Genomic DNA, 17818 nt, shown 5'->3' on the forward strand with positions numbered 1-17818 from the left:
CCAGGCCGGCAGTCACTCTGGTGACAGAGCGACAGAGTGGTCACCATGGTGACGGGAGTAGAAGCCTTTGGCCATCAGTCCCAGTTTTCTGCATGGTAGCTCTAATGACAGAATGGTCACCATAGAAACCACAGGCCCTCTCAAGAGCACAGAGGCCCTGGCAGGAGAAATCTACTCCACACCTGGTAGGAACAGAAGCACCGACTCTAACTGAGCCCAGAGAAGAAAGCCGGGGTGTGAGGGACACAGTTACCTGTCGCCTCGTTACTCAAAAGCCATCCCCAAGCCGCTGGAGGGAGAGACCTTTTCTGCTGAGTCTGTCTGGAGGCCCTCACAGCTCAGCACCACTGGAATAAAGTCCATCAACACTGAGGACATTTCCCTGGAACCACATGGCTCCTCCTGGAGAACGCCGGGCCTGAGGTGGCCTCGGTGGGGAGGGGTCCAGAAGGGAACATGAAAAGGAGGAAACTGTGACTTCAACCAGCTGAGGTGGACTGCACTCTCCGAGGCCTAGAGCTGGCTGTGACTGTGTGGGAGAATCCTGGGCTAGTTCCGCTTTGGAGATCTGGTGGGGAACACTGAGGGGTCCCAGCTCCCCGGGCTGGCAGCTGCTCAGATGCTGGATGACAGAATCAGGATGGAGGCCCCCAAGAAGGAAAAGGTATCTACCTCATTTTAGAAGCGTCTGTTTGCACGTCTCCAACCCTCAGAGGTTTGACTGCCACCTCTGAGGGTCTACATCTCAGAATTGGTTTTTGTGTACAGGATCTTTAAGAAAGATGTGGCTGGGAGCATTCGTGGGCCAGAAAGATCTCTGGTTCCTAGACTGGCATTGTGACCCAGGAGTGGCGCCGCACAGAGATCTGGGAAGCAGTCTGCTGAGAGACTCTGAGGTGGGGGGGGGGCGGTCAGAGCCTATGGGGTGTTGGGGTGTTTGGGTGAGACGAACCCACTACCTAATTTTGAGGTAGTACTGAACAGTCACCAAAAGTCAAAGGCCTTCTCCTCCCCCTCTTCCTCTTTCTCCTCCTCCTTGCTGGAAGCAATTCAGGGGCCTGAGGGCGGCTGCTCCATGTTGAAGAGCATAGGGTAGTCCCTTTCCCCAACAACAGAGAGTTCCAGATGTCAGTGCTGGCCCTGGGCTGAGCAGTGAGCAAGGAGAGAGATGAGGACCGGACATGTTTGCTATGAAACATGAATGGAGAACCCACTCATGTCTCCCATTGGGGAGATGACAGGATTCCCATTCTGAAGTGAGCAGGATTCAGTCGTTTGGGGCATGGTTTCCCCTGGCTTCTCTCCTCTTTGTGTGAAATGGCAAGGTCAGCATAAACACCCCTTAGCCTGCTTCTGGCAGAGCCGATGATGTTAGAAGCAAAACAACCAGCCAGCCAGCCTGAGTGAGAGGACCCGCACAGTTCAGGGGGCGACAGACCAGGATGCCAACAGAGTCCCACATGTGCCTGCCACTGGTGCTCCAGTTTAGTTAAGAAGTGCCAAACAAGAGGACCACTTCCCAACACTTGGGCAGAAGGAAGCTGGTGTCTTTAGCACAGGGTGGCTGGAGATCTGGCGATTCTCCATACTGGGAAAGAAACTATGCAGTGCCTGCATATGTGTTTGCCTGCTTTAGGTAGGCAATGAATCACGGCAAGGCCTGACACTCACTCCTTTGAGGTCTGGACCTCGCCCGCTAGCAGGGAGATGGGATGTATACATACATGTGTGTCTTGATGCTTCTCTGTTTTCATTTCTACCTCCCCTCTTCAGAGAACTGCAGGGTCAGCTCTCCTTGTAAGCGGCTGTCTATGCCCTGGCTTCCCAGGGGTCCTTTGGGGCCCCCAAGAATCTTTAAAGCACACACATGAGTATGCTTGTCTATGTCTAGTGTGTGCATCGGGGTCCCTGACTTGGTCAAGCAAGGCACAGGTAGATTCTCAGCTAATGCAGCAAGAAGCTGCTGGCAGAACTGGATTCAGAAGGCACTAGATGAACTACCCCGATTCCCCAAGACTCGTCATCCTCCTCATTCCTGTGCTTATCTCCACAGGCTGTGTGTATCCAAATCTCTAGTTCCCTGTAGCCTCCACTACTGAGTTGCTACATCTGGGTCCTGCCAGATGGAATCTTCCGCAGCCCGAGGCCAGATCTGTGCTTCCCTCTCACTCCCCAGTACGAGTCTGTCCCTGAGGGAGGTGATGTCTGGACCTCAGTGGACAGACAGGTCAGGCTGACTCTGGAGGCTGCCACTTGGGCCTCTTTGGGCCTATGACTGATTGCTAATTAATTAGAACAATGCTGTTTGTCTCCCCCAGCTGCTAAGAGGAAGGAGAACTGCCTGTCAGGATGGTCAGCTGCAGGGCATAAGATAGCCACACTAAGGAGATGGGTAGACACACTAGAAATGTGAGCACTGAGCTAAACAGACCTACAGGTCCTACCCTGTGCAGTGGGAGTCTCCTGTCACCACCAAGCCTAAGAACCAAAAACAGCACACACTTGTTATTATGTTGAAGCTCTGGGGTCTGAAGTGAATCTCCTGGGGTTAAAATAAAGGTGTTTACAGAACTGGCTCCTTCAGGAAACCCATTGCCTTCCCCTTCAGGCTTCTACAGGCCAGTCAAATTCCTGGGCTCACGATCCTTTCTGTATTCAAGGGTGGGCAGCTGCATCTCTCTCCCCTAGGCTTCCATCATCAGGAGTCTCCGCCTCCCCTGCCCCTGTGATAACACCGGCCCAAACAGATAATCCGGGACCATCTCTGTCACTCACTAACTCACATCTACCAAGTCCCCCTTACCACACAGTGGCAGGTCCCCAGGGTTGGGACATGTAGGAACTATGACTCTGCCTCTTCTACCATCTGTCTCCCACATTACTAACCCCAAGCACGAGCTCTTCCTTGACTCTCCCTGAAGTCCCACGGCCTTATCCATTATTAGCTCACTGGGTTTGGGAACATTCTCTCGTCAGCAGCAGATGTGGCCAAGTCCAGGCCACACCCCCATCCGTAGTTTCACTTTATAATTTCATGAACCTGTGGCCTACAGCTATGCAAAAATATTATGCAGAAAATTCTAAAAATAAGCCAACAAGAAGCTTTAAAGACTTCCTTTTTACTTTTAATTATGTGCATACACACGTCTAGGTCTGGGAGTGTGCACATGTGGGTCCAACTGCCCTCAGAGTCTAGAACAGGGCGTTGGATCCCCTGGAGCTGGAGTTACAGGTGGTTGTGAGCCATCCAGCATGGGTGCTGGGAACTGAACTCTGTTCCTTTGCAAGGGTAGTCTGTACTCTTCAGTGCTGAGCCATCTCTCCAGCCCCCCAACGTAAGTTTAAAATTGTATGTTGTTCTGCATAGTATGGTGGAACATCTCACATCCGTCCCTGTAAATGGTACTGTGGTCAAAGTGTATCCACTATTCTCTGTATAGCCACATATAGCATGGGCTACATTTGCTACCTGCCCAGTATTCATTTGGAAGCTGTCTCTGTTATCAGATTGACAATATCTCAAACTTGCGTTCAAGTAACATTTCTGTGGCAGTCTGACTGCTTCGTGATGCCCAGCGCCATTCCCTCATCCTGTCTCTTTGTACAGGTACAAAGGTACAGAGGTATTACATCACCTCCTCTCACAGAAGGGAGAACACAGTAGAGCAGTATATTTTGAAAGAACACTTATCACGGAATATTGTTATAATTAATCTGTTTTATTATTCGTTGTTGCTGCCAACCTCTTACTTACCATGCCAAATTTATAAATTAAACTATATCATGGGTATGAATAAATAGGAGAGCTGCTGTATATATAGGACTCTTTGTCTCCTAGGTCTTCAAGTTTCCACTGAGGTCTTGGAATGCACTGCCCCCTCCCCACTAATAATAAGAAAAGTTTATTTTACACACAGAGTTTTAATTAAGTTTTTACATTTAAATATAAAACAACCACATGGAACCATTGCCTTTCTGGGTAGCACTGAGGAGGATAAAGGGGTGGGGTGGGTTCTGCTCGGATTTTTCCAAGGTCACGGCCTCTGCATTTCATGCTAAAGCCTCCTGTGTAGCCCAGTGTGCCAGGGAGCAGGTGGGCGAGAGGAGGGAGCTCCTGGCACGGACAGATCTTTAGTGTGCTGTGAATGGCACACACATCCTCAGCCTTCCTGTCCAATGTCACCTTGCTGAGCAGCCTGCATGGAGGGAATACTGTCTGTCCCTTGGCTGTTTGTCCCAGGAGGATTCTGAAGTAGGAAATACCTTCAGGGTATATGGGGGTCTTCCAGTTCCCGAGTACAGGAGAGAGACCACTGATGCAGATCCACGGCGACAGGAGTCAGTTCTCTCCCACCTGTCCCGCTCCCCATACACTCTTGGTATTTGACTGCTTCTGCGTGCCAAGGACTACCAGTGCTCCTTCCACTGCCAGGGAGAGGGCCTCCCGCTGAAGGAAAAGAGGTCCTCACAGAGGACTGTGGGCCTGCTCTGCTACTGACTTCTTGAGTCATGAAAGCAGAGCCTGAGGTGAGGGTTCTGTGCTTGTGAGTCCCTCTGAGGCAGGTCCAGTCTTTGCACTCTTATAGTCACTGGTTCCTGGGGGCCCCTGGGAAGAGGCTAGGGTGTCCAGATTTGGTGAATAAAAAATTGGGATACTCAGGTTTGAATTTCAGATAAGCAACCAATGTTTCATTATGTGTCCCAAATCGCCCATGGGCACTGTATTTTCTTTGCCAAATTTAAGGAAAGAGTAACTCCTCTGGTCTTTCTAGGGGAGCTGGTTCCATTTGCAGAGAAAGACCCAGAGTGAGTCTGGTTGTGAGCCGTTAGCAGCCATCTCTGAGCCTTAGGGAGGGGCCATGGCCCACCAGGTACCAAAGTACCCACAGAAATATTTGCAATGAACGAGATGATTATTCATATATACAAACATACCTCTAATAGAGCTTATCAAGTGTTGAGTAACTGGGTAGGTGATTTTGAAATCGCTTTATGTCATGTGTAAATATTTAGCGGCCTGCTTTACCTGGAGAGCGTTTTAGTGATAGTTCCTGGGTGGGTATCATACCTTTTCTCACTTTTAACCCTGGAGTACTGGGCTCCTGTAGAGTAATCCTGCCATCAGTAAATTAGCTCCCCAATGCATTTTCTTTTTCTTTCTTTCTTTCTTTCTTTCTTTCTTTCTTTCTTTCTTTCTTTCTTTCTTTTAGAAAGGTACATTTAAGTGTGCTCCGATTTATTTATTCATTATGTACACAGAAGAGGGCGCCAGATCTCATTACAGATGTTTGTGAGCCACCATGTGGGTGCTGGGAATTGAACTCAGGACCTCTGGAAGAGCAGTGGGTGCTCTTAACCTCTGAGCCATCTCTCCAGCCCATTCAACGCATTTTCAAACTGGCTGCAAAGGGGGCTAGAGAGATGTCTCAGTTAGTTAAGTTCTTGCCCAGAAAACATGAGGACCCGAGTCTGCATCCCCCACAAAGCAAATAAAAGTGGAGCATGGAGTCACATGACTGAAATCCCAGCGTGGGGAATTGGAGACAGGAGATCCCTGGGGCTTACTGACCAGCTAGTTTAGCCAAGCTCTAGATTCAGTGAGAAATCTTGTCTCACACAAGAAGGTGGCAAGGTCAGTGAGATGCTCAGTAGAGGAAGGTCCCTGCTGACCTAAACTTCATCCCCAGGACCCACATGACAGAAGGAGAGAACTGACTCCTGAAAGTTGTTCTCTGACCACCTCAGGAATGACATCTCTCTCTCTCTCTCTCTCACACACACACACACACACACACACACACACACACACACACACACACACACACCATGTAAAACTGCAGAACTCCTGAGCAGTTCACTCACCCAGGAAGTTTAAGAGGGGCACCTTGGCTGCGATTATCCGGAGAAAGTCAGCAGATCGAGCGGATAGCTTCCTCCACTCATTCAGGCATGGTCCAGTCCACTCCAATAAGCCATCCCGGAGAACTTCAGCCTCTTGGAAGTGGGCAAAGTGGCTTCTTCCGTGGGTCTGGAAGATCAGATGTCTAGGGACATTCTTGGCTCGGAGGCAACTTGGTAGAGAAGGCAAGCCTTAGGTTAGGAGAAGGGGTTCTATGAGCAGGCCTTGGGGTTCAGGCAGAGCTTGTTGTGGTTGAATGTGAAATGTCCTCCGTGTTTGAACTTGGCCCCCAGTTGGTGGCACTGTTTGGGAAGGTTGGGGAAGGTTTAGGAGGTTGAGCCTCCGTGGAGGAAGTGGGTCACTGGGCTTTGAGGGTGTATAGCTTTGCCCTGTTTCTTATTTACTCTCTGGTTCCTGAGTGTGGCTACAATGTGGCCATCCAGTCCCCTGCTTCTGCCTCCATGCTATCCATGCCTGTGGCCGCCATGTCTTCTCACCTTGAAGGACTGTATCCTCCTGGAACTGCAAGCCAAAATAAGCCCTTTCTCCATTAAGCTGCTCTGGTTGGAGTATTCTACCTCAGCAGCAGAAAAGGATCTTAGAGCTAGTGCTGTGTCTGCTCGGCTCCCTCGCCTGCTGTCAGGTTGCAGTGTTTACAGTGGAGAACGCAGCAAAAGCCACCACTCAGGCTTCCCCTGGAAAGCTAGTTGTTAGCCCTCTTCCATCATGAAACTGGGGTTCCGTCACCTTGCAGGGAACTTGCCTTTGCTGACTCACTTGGGTTCCTGACCTCCTCCCTCCTGATCCATCCAGGGTCGCTTTTTATGCCCCTTCACCCTTTTTCCATTTCTTTGGACTTCCTGTCCCTGATGCCTAGGGATGACTTGTTAATAGCATCCTGTCCATTAGGGATGCTGGGCTATTCCAGATACCGGATTAAAGTGAGCACATCTGAAGGTAACATGATAACTGTTACCTGGGCAACAGCCTAGAAGCCAGTGGTTCCCGGTCTCAGAAAGGCTCAGGTTAGCGTTTCTGACGGCTGCCAGATGTGCCGCAAGCGCCTCAGGTACAAACAGACCAAGCCATCTTCCAGAAGTAAAGCTGTGTGGTGCCTCACCCTTTCGTGGCTCCAGAAACTGATCTGACTAGAGCGGCGAGAGGCTGAAGAGAAGACGAGCACATGGACGTACAGAAAAGCTGGGGTTGGGTGAACTGGGCTCTTGGATGGCAACGCCTCGGCACTCCAGGATCTCAGCGTGTTTATTATCTAGAGTGAAGCAGGGAAGTGAGTTATTGTATATGGATAAACAAGGAGGTGAGGTTAGCTAACCTGAGTAGGAGCAGTCTCTATGGGGGAGCAGTCTTCAGATCATCAATACCCATGGGAAAGCTACAGTGGATATTTTCTGCACAAACTATCACTGTCCACACACAGACCAGAGGAAGACTTTGTTACTCCTCTGTGGCTCACCCAGGGAAGGCTTTACCACGCCAGTGGGGCCGAGGCACTGGCGTCCTTAGCATGGCTGTGCCGTGTCCACGACACACATCCACACTGGGAGGGGCTTCTGCCATCACATCCCCCAGATACCTCCACGTCTAGAAAGCAATCCAGCAGATGATGACCGCGAGGACAAGCCGGACAGGTCTGTGCCCAGTGCTGGCCATATTACCACCTGGCCCCGAGCAGAATGAGGCCCTATGGGCAGGCAGGAAGGGACACGAGCTCTTTAAGAAACAAAAAACGGTCTGCTTGGAAGCAGCACAGCCAAGAAGCTAGCCCAGGGGCCACAGCAGTTCAAAGTCACAGGACACCAGACAAATGAGACCGGAGACAGCAGACAGCATCTCCAGGCTGCAGAGCCATTGCTGAGCAGGGTGGGCAGGCTGGGGGCTCTGGACCTGCAGGGGGCATGTCGCCTGTCCCTGGCTCTGCCACACAGAATGCAAAGACTATAAACCAAAGCTCTAATAGTGACAGTCACCAAATGATAGTTGGGCTAAGACCTAAAATGAAGGAGAAGAGGAGCTGCTGCCAGAGGCCCTGTTTCCAGGGAATTCACTCTCCCACTCGGTAGAGGCAGCCTGAGTTCCAGGAAGCTCTGGCTCTCTTGACCAGAGGCCTTTTAGGGTTCATATAATTTTGGCCCCATAACAACAGAAAGTCTTGTGGGAATGGCAAGATTTATCTTCTAACCACTATACAGTTCTGTCGAATGGTTTAGCATCAGATCCCTATTTGATAAGAACTGAAACAGGGCTGGAGAGATGGCTCAGAGGTTAAGAGCACTGACTGTTCTTCTAGAGGTCCTGAGTTCAATTCCCAGCAACCACGTGGTGGCTCACAACCATCTGTAATGAGATCTGGTGCCCTCTTCTGGCCTGCAGGGATACATGCAAGCAGAACACTATAAACAACATAATAAATAAATATTAAAAAAAAAAAAAAAGAACTGAAACAGCAGTTTTGGAGGTATGAATTACTCAAGGAAGGAAGCTAGAGAAAGTCCCCATACCAGCTCAGAGGACCCCCCCCCCCCATCCCTTGCATCAGATCCCTTGCATCCCACCATCAGAGCTGGAACAACGGCCTCCATGGTCCTAGATGCCCCAAAAGTTTTCTGGGAGACTGCTGTATCGGTCTCGAGCATCACCCTCTGCTCTCCTTTCTGAATGTGTAGTATTACTGCAATAGAATCCACCTTTTTAAGTTTGATGTGGTGACACTCACTTGTAATCCTAAAGCTCTGAAGTGGAGACTGGAAGCTCAGGAGTTCAAGGCCAGCCTCAGTTCCACAGTGAGACTGCAACTCAAAACCAAAGCATAAAACCCATCTTCTCAGGTGCGGTTTGATGAGTTTGGTCAAATGTAACCACCATCACCAATAAGACTGCTTCTATAGAGCTGGGCAGTGGTGGCATGTCCCTTTAATCCCAGCACTCAGGAAGCAGAGGCAGGCAGATCTCTGAGTTCGAGGCCAGCCTGGTCTACAGAGTGAGTTCCAGGACAGCCAGGGCTATACAGAGAAATCCTGTCTCAAAAAAAAAAAAAAAAAAAAAAAAAAAAAGTCCTTGCATCACTCCAAGAAGCCCCTCGATCCTGCCTCCTTGCGGTCAATCTCCTCTCCCACTCCAGCCCTTGGGGATCTATGTTCTGTGCTTTCCTTCCTTGCCATTCCCTGAACATCTGTAAGAAGAAGCCTTGCATCCGGTCTGCTGTAGCTGGCTTGTTCCTTGGCAATGAGCTTTGCTGTGTCAGCAGCACGCTGCCCTTTGTCCCCTTCCCACTGCTCAGCAGCGTCAGCATCTGGGTTGTCCCCAGCCCAAGCTGTCATGTGTAAAGCTTCCGTGAACGTTCTAGTACAAGTCTTTGAGTGAACACGGGTGTTCATTCGGCGAGCGGTGAGAGAGGTGTGGAATGACATTGTGGAAGGAGGCATTTAACCTCGGAAGAAACTGCCAAACTGTTTTCCACACTGGAGGTAGCGCTTGCCTTTCCCAGCACAGGGTCAGAGGGCCCCAGCTGCTGCACATCCTCCCCAGTTCCTGCGTGTGTCCGTGTCTCTAATCGGAGCCATCCTGGGCTATGCAGTGGCGTGTCAGTGTGATCTTCCATTTTAGCTTTTGGACTAATGATACTGCATGTGTTTTTGTATCTATACTGGACAAGCTTTTTTTTTTTTTTTTTTTTTTTTTTTTTTTTTTTTTTTGGTTTTTCAAGACAGGGTTTCTCTGTGTAGCTTTGGACCTTTCCTGGAACTCACTCTGTAGACCAGGCTGGCCTCGAACTCACAGAGATCTGCCTGCCTCTGCCTCCCGAGTGCTGGGATTAAAGGTGTGTGCCACCACTGCCCAGCACTGGACAATCTTTGGAGATGTTTTCTTTTAAAATAGGAGTGTTGTCACCTTATTGAGTTGGCAAGGCTCTTTATATGTTCTAGTCCTGGTCATTTGCCGGTGTGTGCTTGATGAGGTGAGTGGGTCTGCATAGATCCTGAGGACATAAGTCCACATTGTTTCCATGAGCTGTGTCCACAGCCTTTGCTCCCACGGCCTATACACACCCCAGCATCTCTCACCATCACCCTGATGCCTGCTGTACGATGCCCCAGCTTATTGCCCCTCCTTCCAGACCTTGGAGACAGATAGATCTTTGATTCTGAGTGGGTCCTGGAGACAGAAGAGCAGAGTTAGAGCACAATTGTTCTCCAATCTCCACCCACTGCACTGTCACACTAAAAGATGAGGCGTCCCACCTCTACACCTCACACACGTCCCCTGACCACCAAAACCTCTTGAGTACCATCACTCATTCAGTAAGTCGTATTGGTCCCAAGTCACTGGCAAGACTTTCATAAGCAGATTTTTTTGTCATTTTTCTGGGGATCAAACCCCAAGGCCTTGTGTAGCTAAGCCAGCACTCTGCCCTGAGTTACACCCCCAGCCCCAAAGCATAGTTTGTTCTTGTTTGTTTTTAGCCTCTGAGCTTGGCATTTGTATAAGGGAAGGCTTCCACATCCATCACTCCCCATTTCAACTATGGGTACCTCTCTTCTTGTCTTCCTGAGTGAAATTTTAAATCATTTACATTATTGGAAAATCTCCCCTCTCTTCTTGTTTTGGAAATGCATTCATGTAAGTCTACTAAACCTTTTCTCTCCTTTCCTAGACACTAAGCTCCCTGGAAGTTAAACCCCAGTTTCTAGAAGTTCTTGCTTGGGCAGCACATGTAACTAAAGCTGGAACAAGACAGGGCAGGTTAGCATGATTGTGCAAAGAGTGTTGTACAAAGTCATGAAGCGTTCCGTATTTCCTAAATACAGTTGTCCTGAGTACTGCAATACGTATAGATAGGTAGGTAGTAGATAGATAGACAGACAAACAGACAGACAGATAAAAGTCGCTTGTGTAGCCTCAGATTGAGCACAAACTTGATACTCAGCAGTAGTGAAGGAATGAGTGACCTCATACCCTGTTCAGATCTCTTGCTGATCACCAATCTTAGCATCCAGGTGTCAATCAGGACGCGTTTCATTGCTGTAGCCGGTCCTATATCCAACTGTATTTCTCATCATATCCTTCAGTGTGGGAGGTATGACAGCTGGGATGTTCTCCACATAGTCGGGAATCCAGGCTTCAAGTCCATAGCTGTGCCTTTTCCCTGAAACCAAACTGTTGTCTAGGTCTAGCTTGGGAAAGACAGGCAGAGATAGTCTCTTCATAAGCATGTGGACCTGGAAATTGTACGGTCACTCAAATTCACGGTACAGTCACTGCAAAGGAGGCTGAGAAAGACATAGCAGCCAGCAGTTCTTCATCATCATCATCGTCATCATCATCGTGGACAAAGAGGTCATGCATTGGGGCCCACAGGTAACGACCTCTTCCATAGTCCACTCCTCTGTGTGCCCCAGTTCACATACCCACACACACTGTCTTCTCACTCATGGGAAATGCATCAATCCATGCAGTTCCTGCATCTGAGGCAAAGTACAGGACCTCAGAGGCAGGAGACAAGACTCTCCACCAGTGCAGAGAACGCCGCTTATTGGTAGCCATCATAAACAAAAACCGAATTAGCAATCCCACCATGGAATACGGTAGGGTTAGGTTAGGATCTTTGTTAGGTTTCCACCACTGCAATAAATACGTGACATAGTCAACTTACAAAAGAAAAGGTTTACTTTGGCTCACAGTTTTTAAATTGTCTCTGTCCTTGACTGGTTAGTCCTGCTGCTTGGGACTCGTGACACAATTCTGATATGAAATTGTAGTGGAGTAAAACTACTCCCTTGTGGCTAGAAAGTGAAAGAAAGAAGAGGAAGGGCCGGACTCACACTATGTCCTCATGGGGCACCCTGCCCCCGTGACCTAAATGGTTCCCTATCCCTGTTGAACCTTGGGAGGACATTTAAGAACCAAACTTAAGGTGCTGGAGAGATGGCTCAGAGGTTAAGAGCACTGACTGCACTGACTCCTCTCCCAAAGGTCCTGAGTTCAATTCCCAGCAACCACATGGTGGCTCACAACCACCCATATTTACAATGAGATCTGGCGCCCTCTTCTGGCCTGAAGGCATACATGGAGACTGAACACTGTATACATAATAAACAAACAAATAAATCTTAAAAAAAAAATAACCAAACTCAAGGGGCAGCTCCCATTCAGAAAGAGAAAGAATGAGAAACAAAAATCCATAGCAATGAGCATGTGTCACTGTGCAGGACCTGGGTGGACAGCCTTGCCGGTGAGTGTATTCCTTGAGAGCACTCGGTCCTCCTCTGTGGGGAGTTCACACCCTCCCCAGCCTCAGCCCTACCTTTGGAAGATTTGTGGGCACTCTGAGTGTGCACTGTCCTCCCAAGCCCGCTCCCTGCTGATACTAAATTGGTCCCAAGAATCATCTTTTGGTTTCTCCCTCAAAAACTTCATAGATACCTCATTTCTTTCTTGTGTGGAGCCGCCAATGGCTCCTCCTACCCTGGCTTTTATAGCTCCTCACCTTCTCCTAACCACCGGACTTTGAAGCATTTGGAACAGCACACTGGGGTAGAAGTTCCATCAGATTAATCTCCATCCAGTGTGAGTCCCTTCGTTTAACTGAGATACTCAAACTGGCCTTTGCCAAGGCGTCCTCAGGTTTAGCTCCCATTCTGGACCAGTCAAGAAGTACTTAACTGCTCTGGCCCCATATAGGTGCTACGTGGTACCTGTGTAGTATCAATAACAATGCAAAGCACCTGCCAATAAAATTGTTGAATGAGAGAATAAGTGGGATTGTGACTGAGGAAGTAAAACACCTGCTTTTACTGGGAAAATGGAATGTTATCAATCATTCCTCCCTTTTTATTGTGACGAAATATATATCTAGATCATAAAGTTTGTCATTGTAACCATTCTCAAGATTTTAAAATTGTGTGTGTGTGTGTGTGTGTGTGTGTGTGTGTGTGTGTGTGTGTGTGTTCAGGGCCCTGTAGCGGCCAGAAGAGGGCATCAGAACCCTTGGAGCTGGAGTTACAGGTCACTGTGAGCTGGTGTAAGTACTGAGAATGAAATTCAGGTCTCTGGGAGAGCAGCAAGCAGTCTTAACCACTGAGCTATCTCTCCATTTTAACCATTTTTAAAAATACAATTTGGTGGCATTAAGTACCCATGATATTGTATAGCTCCCCACTCTTTCCAAACTATTTTTATCATTCCATTCAGAAACTCACTAATTTCTTATTCCCCCATATCCCTAACAGGCACTATTCTTTTTGTTTCAATGAATTTACCTTTTTATATTTACAAAGGTGGAATCATCATATATCCCTTTTTATAAGTTTTATTTTACTTAGCATAATGTTGTCTAGGTTGCTCTATACTATAATGTGTATCAAAACTTCATCCTTTTTCATGGCTCAATAGCACTTCCTGGTTTGCACACATATCTTTTCCTTCATTCACCAATTCATTCATTCATTCATTCATTCATTCATTCATTCATTCATATTCATTCAACATATTCATTCATCAATTGATAGGTAGTTGCTATGTGTCTACCTTTTGGCAGTTGTGAATAGCACTCCTATGACCGACCGTTTGCATACAAGAATTTGTTTGCGTCCCTGTTTCAGTTCTTTAAGAGAATGGACTTAGGGGTACGATTGCTGGGTCGTATGGCGTTCCTGTTTAACTTTACAATGAACCACCAAGCTGTTTTGCACAGCAACTGAATTATTTGCATCCCTACCAGCAATGTATGAGGGACCCAAACTCACTCCTCTGCCAATACTTCACCATGGCCAGGAACACTTGCTATTTTCTGGTCCTCTCCCCAGCCCTTTTTAACTTAGCTGTCTCAGCGGTGGCTGTCTCACAGTTGTGGTCAGCATCCCTCCAGTGACTAACACCTGCTCACATGCTCTTTGTCCACTCTGAAATCGTTTTGAGGAAAAAAAAAGTCTGTTCTAAACCTTTGCCAATATATGGGGTTATTTGCTTTTCTGGTGTTGTTGAATTGCAAGAATTTTCCTTATTGGTATACATGAATTAAGCCTTCCCTTACAGGATGCAGGATTTGCGAATATTTTCTTCCGTTCAGTGCTCTCCTGATAGTGCCCTTCTGCCCCTGAGCTTGTTGCTGTGGCTATCTGAGACGGGGCTCTCGCTATGCTGTCCAGATTAGCCTTGAACTCCCAGGTCCCAGTGACCTTCCTGCCTCAGCCTCCTGAGGCTCTAGAGCTACTGAACAGGCCACCATACACAGCTCTTAAATGTTGATCGAGTCTCCTTATCTGTGACCTCTTGGTGCCAGTGTCCTCGGTGCCACATCTGAGAAGTTATCCCAGGGCTGGGTGTGTAGCTCAGGGGCAGAGTATTCATTGGTATGAAGACCTAGACTTGATCCTCAAATACTACAATAAAGTTCAAAAGAGGCCACGGTTAAATATGCAGAGATTTATCCCATATCTTCTTTTTTTTTTTTTTTTTTTTTTTTTTTTTTTTTTTTTTTTTTTTTTTGGTTTTTCAAGACAGGGTTTCTCTGTGTAGCTTTGCGCCTTTCCTGGAGCTCACTTGGTAGCCCAGGCTGGCCTCGAACTCACAGAGATCCGCCTGGCTCTGCCTCCCGAGTGCTGGGATTAAAGGCGTGCGCCACCAACGCCCGGCCTCCCATATCTTCTAAGAGTGTTTTGATTTCACCATTTCAATACATTTCTTTTTAATTAATTTTTGATTGGCATACGGAGTAATGGGCTTCATTGTGGTACCCTAGCACATATCTCACATTACTACCCAGTTCCGCTCACCTTTTGATCTGCTGCAAGTTCATTTTTGTTATGGTATTGGCAAAGAGTTCAACTTCATTCTCGTGTACATGGATACCAAATTTACCCATCATTTGCTGAAGGGATCGTTTTTCTTCCATTGAACTGTCTTGGCACCTTTGTCAAAGATCAAGTGACCGTGCAAGGGAGGCTATGTTTTCAGACACGATATTCTGTCTCACTGGGTTATATGTCCGCCATTAAGTCAGCATCCATCATAATATTCTTGGTTACCATGCCACTTTGTAGTAACTTTGAAACAGATCCTCTAATTGTTTTTTTTTTCCTCAAGATTGTTTTGAATACTCAGGGTTCTTTGAGATTCTATATTGATTTTAAAATAGGCTTTTCACTTCTGCAAAAGGCATCATTTGGATATTGTTAGGGACTGCCGAGACGCTGTAGCTCACTTGGGGTGGTGGTGTTTCCCAGCACTATTGTCATGAACACTGCCTCCACCTGTTGAGGTACCCTCCTGCTTCTTTCAGTAACGCTTTGCAGCTGTCCATGAGTCCTTCACCCCTTGACTTTATTCCCAAGGACTTTATTCCTTGGTGCTGTTGTAGGTGGCGTCGTTTCACACTTTTTTTTTAATTACTTGCTGGTGTATAACTTTTGTGTGAATGGCTGGTGTATAACTTTTGTGTGGGTACATTAACCCAAACGTGTTTATGGATTATCTGTGACCTTCTACAGATACGATGACATCATCTGAATTGGAGATGGTTTGCAGTTCAATTGGCTGCTAAAGAAAATTTTATAAATTAAGCCACTTGTAAAAAGCAGAATTTTTCTCACGGTTCTGGAGTCTGGGAGTCCCAGATGAAGTTGTCCTGTGGTCAGGGCCCAGTCTCATGTCTCATTTTCAGTACCATCCCATGGTGGAAGGGCCAAGAAGCTCTCTGGGACTATTACATCGAGGTATCAATCACAGTCCGGATGCCTCTGTCCGTGTGACCTCGTTATCTCTAGAGGCCTCACCCTAAGATCGTCTGACTGGTAATTAGGGTTTTGCATCCGGGCTCTGAGAGTAAACACGTCCGCACTGTAGCCCTTTGCAGCTTGGGTATCTTCTGTTTTCCCTTCCCCAGTCATTCTGGCTTGACATTTCAGAACTGTGATGAACAGAAGGAACAAAAGTGGGATTCCCTGTCATGTTCCTGACCCGGTGGAGAAAAAAGTTAAGTCTTTCACCACTGAGTGTGATGTCAAGTATGTGTCCTCATCTGTGTCATATAAAGGGACACATTACCAGGTCCCTGGATTGGGACGATTATAGGAACCACAACTGTATCCTCTCACACTGTCCTACCCCACCCTGGGTCCCCTCTCAGCCACAGGCAGTTTCCAAACTATCTCCCTAGAATATACCTCTCCGGACCATTTCTTGTGGTGCAGGCTTACTGGGGATGAGTTCTGGCTGTTTTGTTCATCAGAAATGTCTTAGTCCCTCCTGTGTGTTGGAGACCAGTTTGAGGGCCCTGAGCTCTCGGTTTTTTCTTCCTGGGTTTTAAGGGTGCCACTGCTGCCGTCCTGCCTGCACGGCTTCTAAAGAGAGGCAGGCAGCTTTTCAATCTCCCTGCAGGTCCCTCGTGTGCCGTGTCTTGCTCTTTTCTTGCGGGTTTCAAGAGTCTCTGTCTTTTGACTCTGTGACTATGATCTGTCTCAGCCTGGACCACTTGGGGTCGCTTCTGTTTGTATGCGTATTTGTATTTTTCATCAGACTTGGAAAACTGTTTCAACATCATTTCTTCAGCTCTTCCCCGCCCCTCGTCACCCCTCTTCTTCCGTAAGCCGTTGTCTTTATTATGATGTGTTTGATAGGTCTCCTCGGTCCTCGTTCATCTCTTCTCTCTTCTCTTTTTCTGTTCTGTAGACCGAATACTTCCAATCGCCTTATTTTCAACTTCACTGATTCTATCTTATTACCATTAAAATCTTTGATTGAGGTCTGGAGAGATGGCCCAATGGTTAAGAGGACTGGCTGTTCTTCTGGAGGACCCAAGTTCTAGCACCCACATGGTGGCTTACAAGGTTGTCTGTAAATCCAGTCCCAGGAGATCCAGCACCCTCTTTCTGATCTATAAGGGCACCAGGCACACATGTGATGCACAGGCATACAGGCTATTAAAACACCTCTATACATAAAATAAAAATAAATAACTTTAAAAATCTGCCAGTGAGCCCTTTCAGTGACGTTTCCACATCAGTCATTACACCTTTGTTTTGAGACAAAGTTTCTCCATGTACTTTTGGTGCCTGTCCTGGATCTTGCTCTGTAGAACAGGCTGGCCTTGAACTCAGAGATCTGCCTGGCTCTGCCTCCCGAGTACTGGGATTAAAGGCGTGAGCCACCAATGCCTAGTCCAGTAACTATACTTTTAAGCTCCAAAATTTCTATTGGGTTTTTTTTTAATAACTTCGGTGCTTTTATTATCATCTGTATCTGTTCATATATGTCTCTCCTGATCTCCCCTAATTCTCCACCCACTAAACATGTCTAAGACAGTTGACTGCCCGTGTCTGAGCTCCCTGTCTAATAGTTTCTTCTGAATTATTTTTTTCACTATGATTCCTATTTCCTCACATGCCATATTAGTTTGAGTTCTCTCAAGGCCCATAACTAATAGAATTAATATGTATTAAAAGGGGATTTATTAGAGTGGCTTACACGATATGGTCTGGGTAGTCCCACAATGGCCATGGTCACACTGGAGAGGGTGAGAATCTGGTCACTACAAGTCATGAGTCTAGATGCCTCAGATGTCCTGGACTATCGCTGAAGGCAAGGATGACTCCTGGAGAGCCTCCGTCTACAGTCGGAAGCCTGGGGAGGCTGGGCTCTGCTATCAGTGAAGGAAGACAGCAGCAGTGGACAGCAGCAGAGTACATGAGCTTGGCACCCAGAAACTACTCCGTTCCTCACCCGCACTCTGCCGAGTGCCCCCCCACACACCCACACTCTGCCCAGTCTCCACCTCATGCTCCGCACTCTGCCCGGTCCCCACCCCATGCCCCGCACTCTACCCGGTCTCCACCACTTGTCCTGTGGTGCTGCCTTCTAAATGTTGCTCTTGACAGCCTCCCCAGCCCTCCAGCCCCTCCTGCT

At 47.7% G+C, this 17818-nt stretch overlaps 1 protein-coding gene across 1 annotated transcript in view; it reads left to right on the plus strand.

The window, feature by feature from the left end:
• The first annotated feature begins 106 nt into the window (after positions 1 to 106).
• Gck (glucokinase) overlaps positions 107 to 17818 on the plus strand; it is a 39263-nt gene continuing 21551 nt past the window's right edge. Inside the window, exon 1 of the mRNA XM_028870582.2 lies at positions 107 to 664. Coding sequence (XP_028726415.1) covers positions 620 to 664 — 45 coding nt within the window. The 5' untranslated portion in view covers positions 107 to 619. The remainder of the gene's footprint in view (positions 665 to 17818) is intronic.

Source organism: Peromyscus leucopus, chromosome 7 (genome assembly GCF_004664715.2).
Source record: "Peromyscus leucopus breed LL Stock chromosome 7, UCI_PerLeu_2.1, whole genome shotgun sequence".
Lineage (NCBI taxonomy): Eukaryota > Metazoa > Chordata > Mammalia > Rodentia > Cricetidae > Peromyscus > Peromyscus leucopus.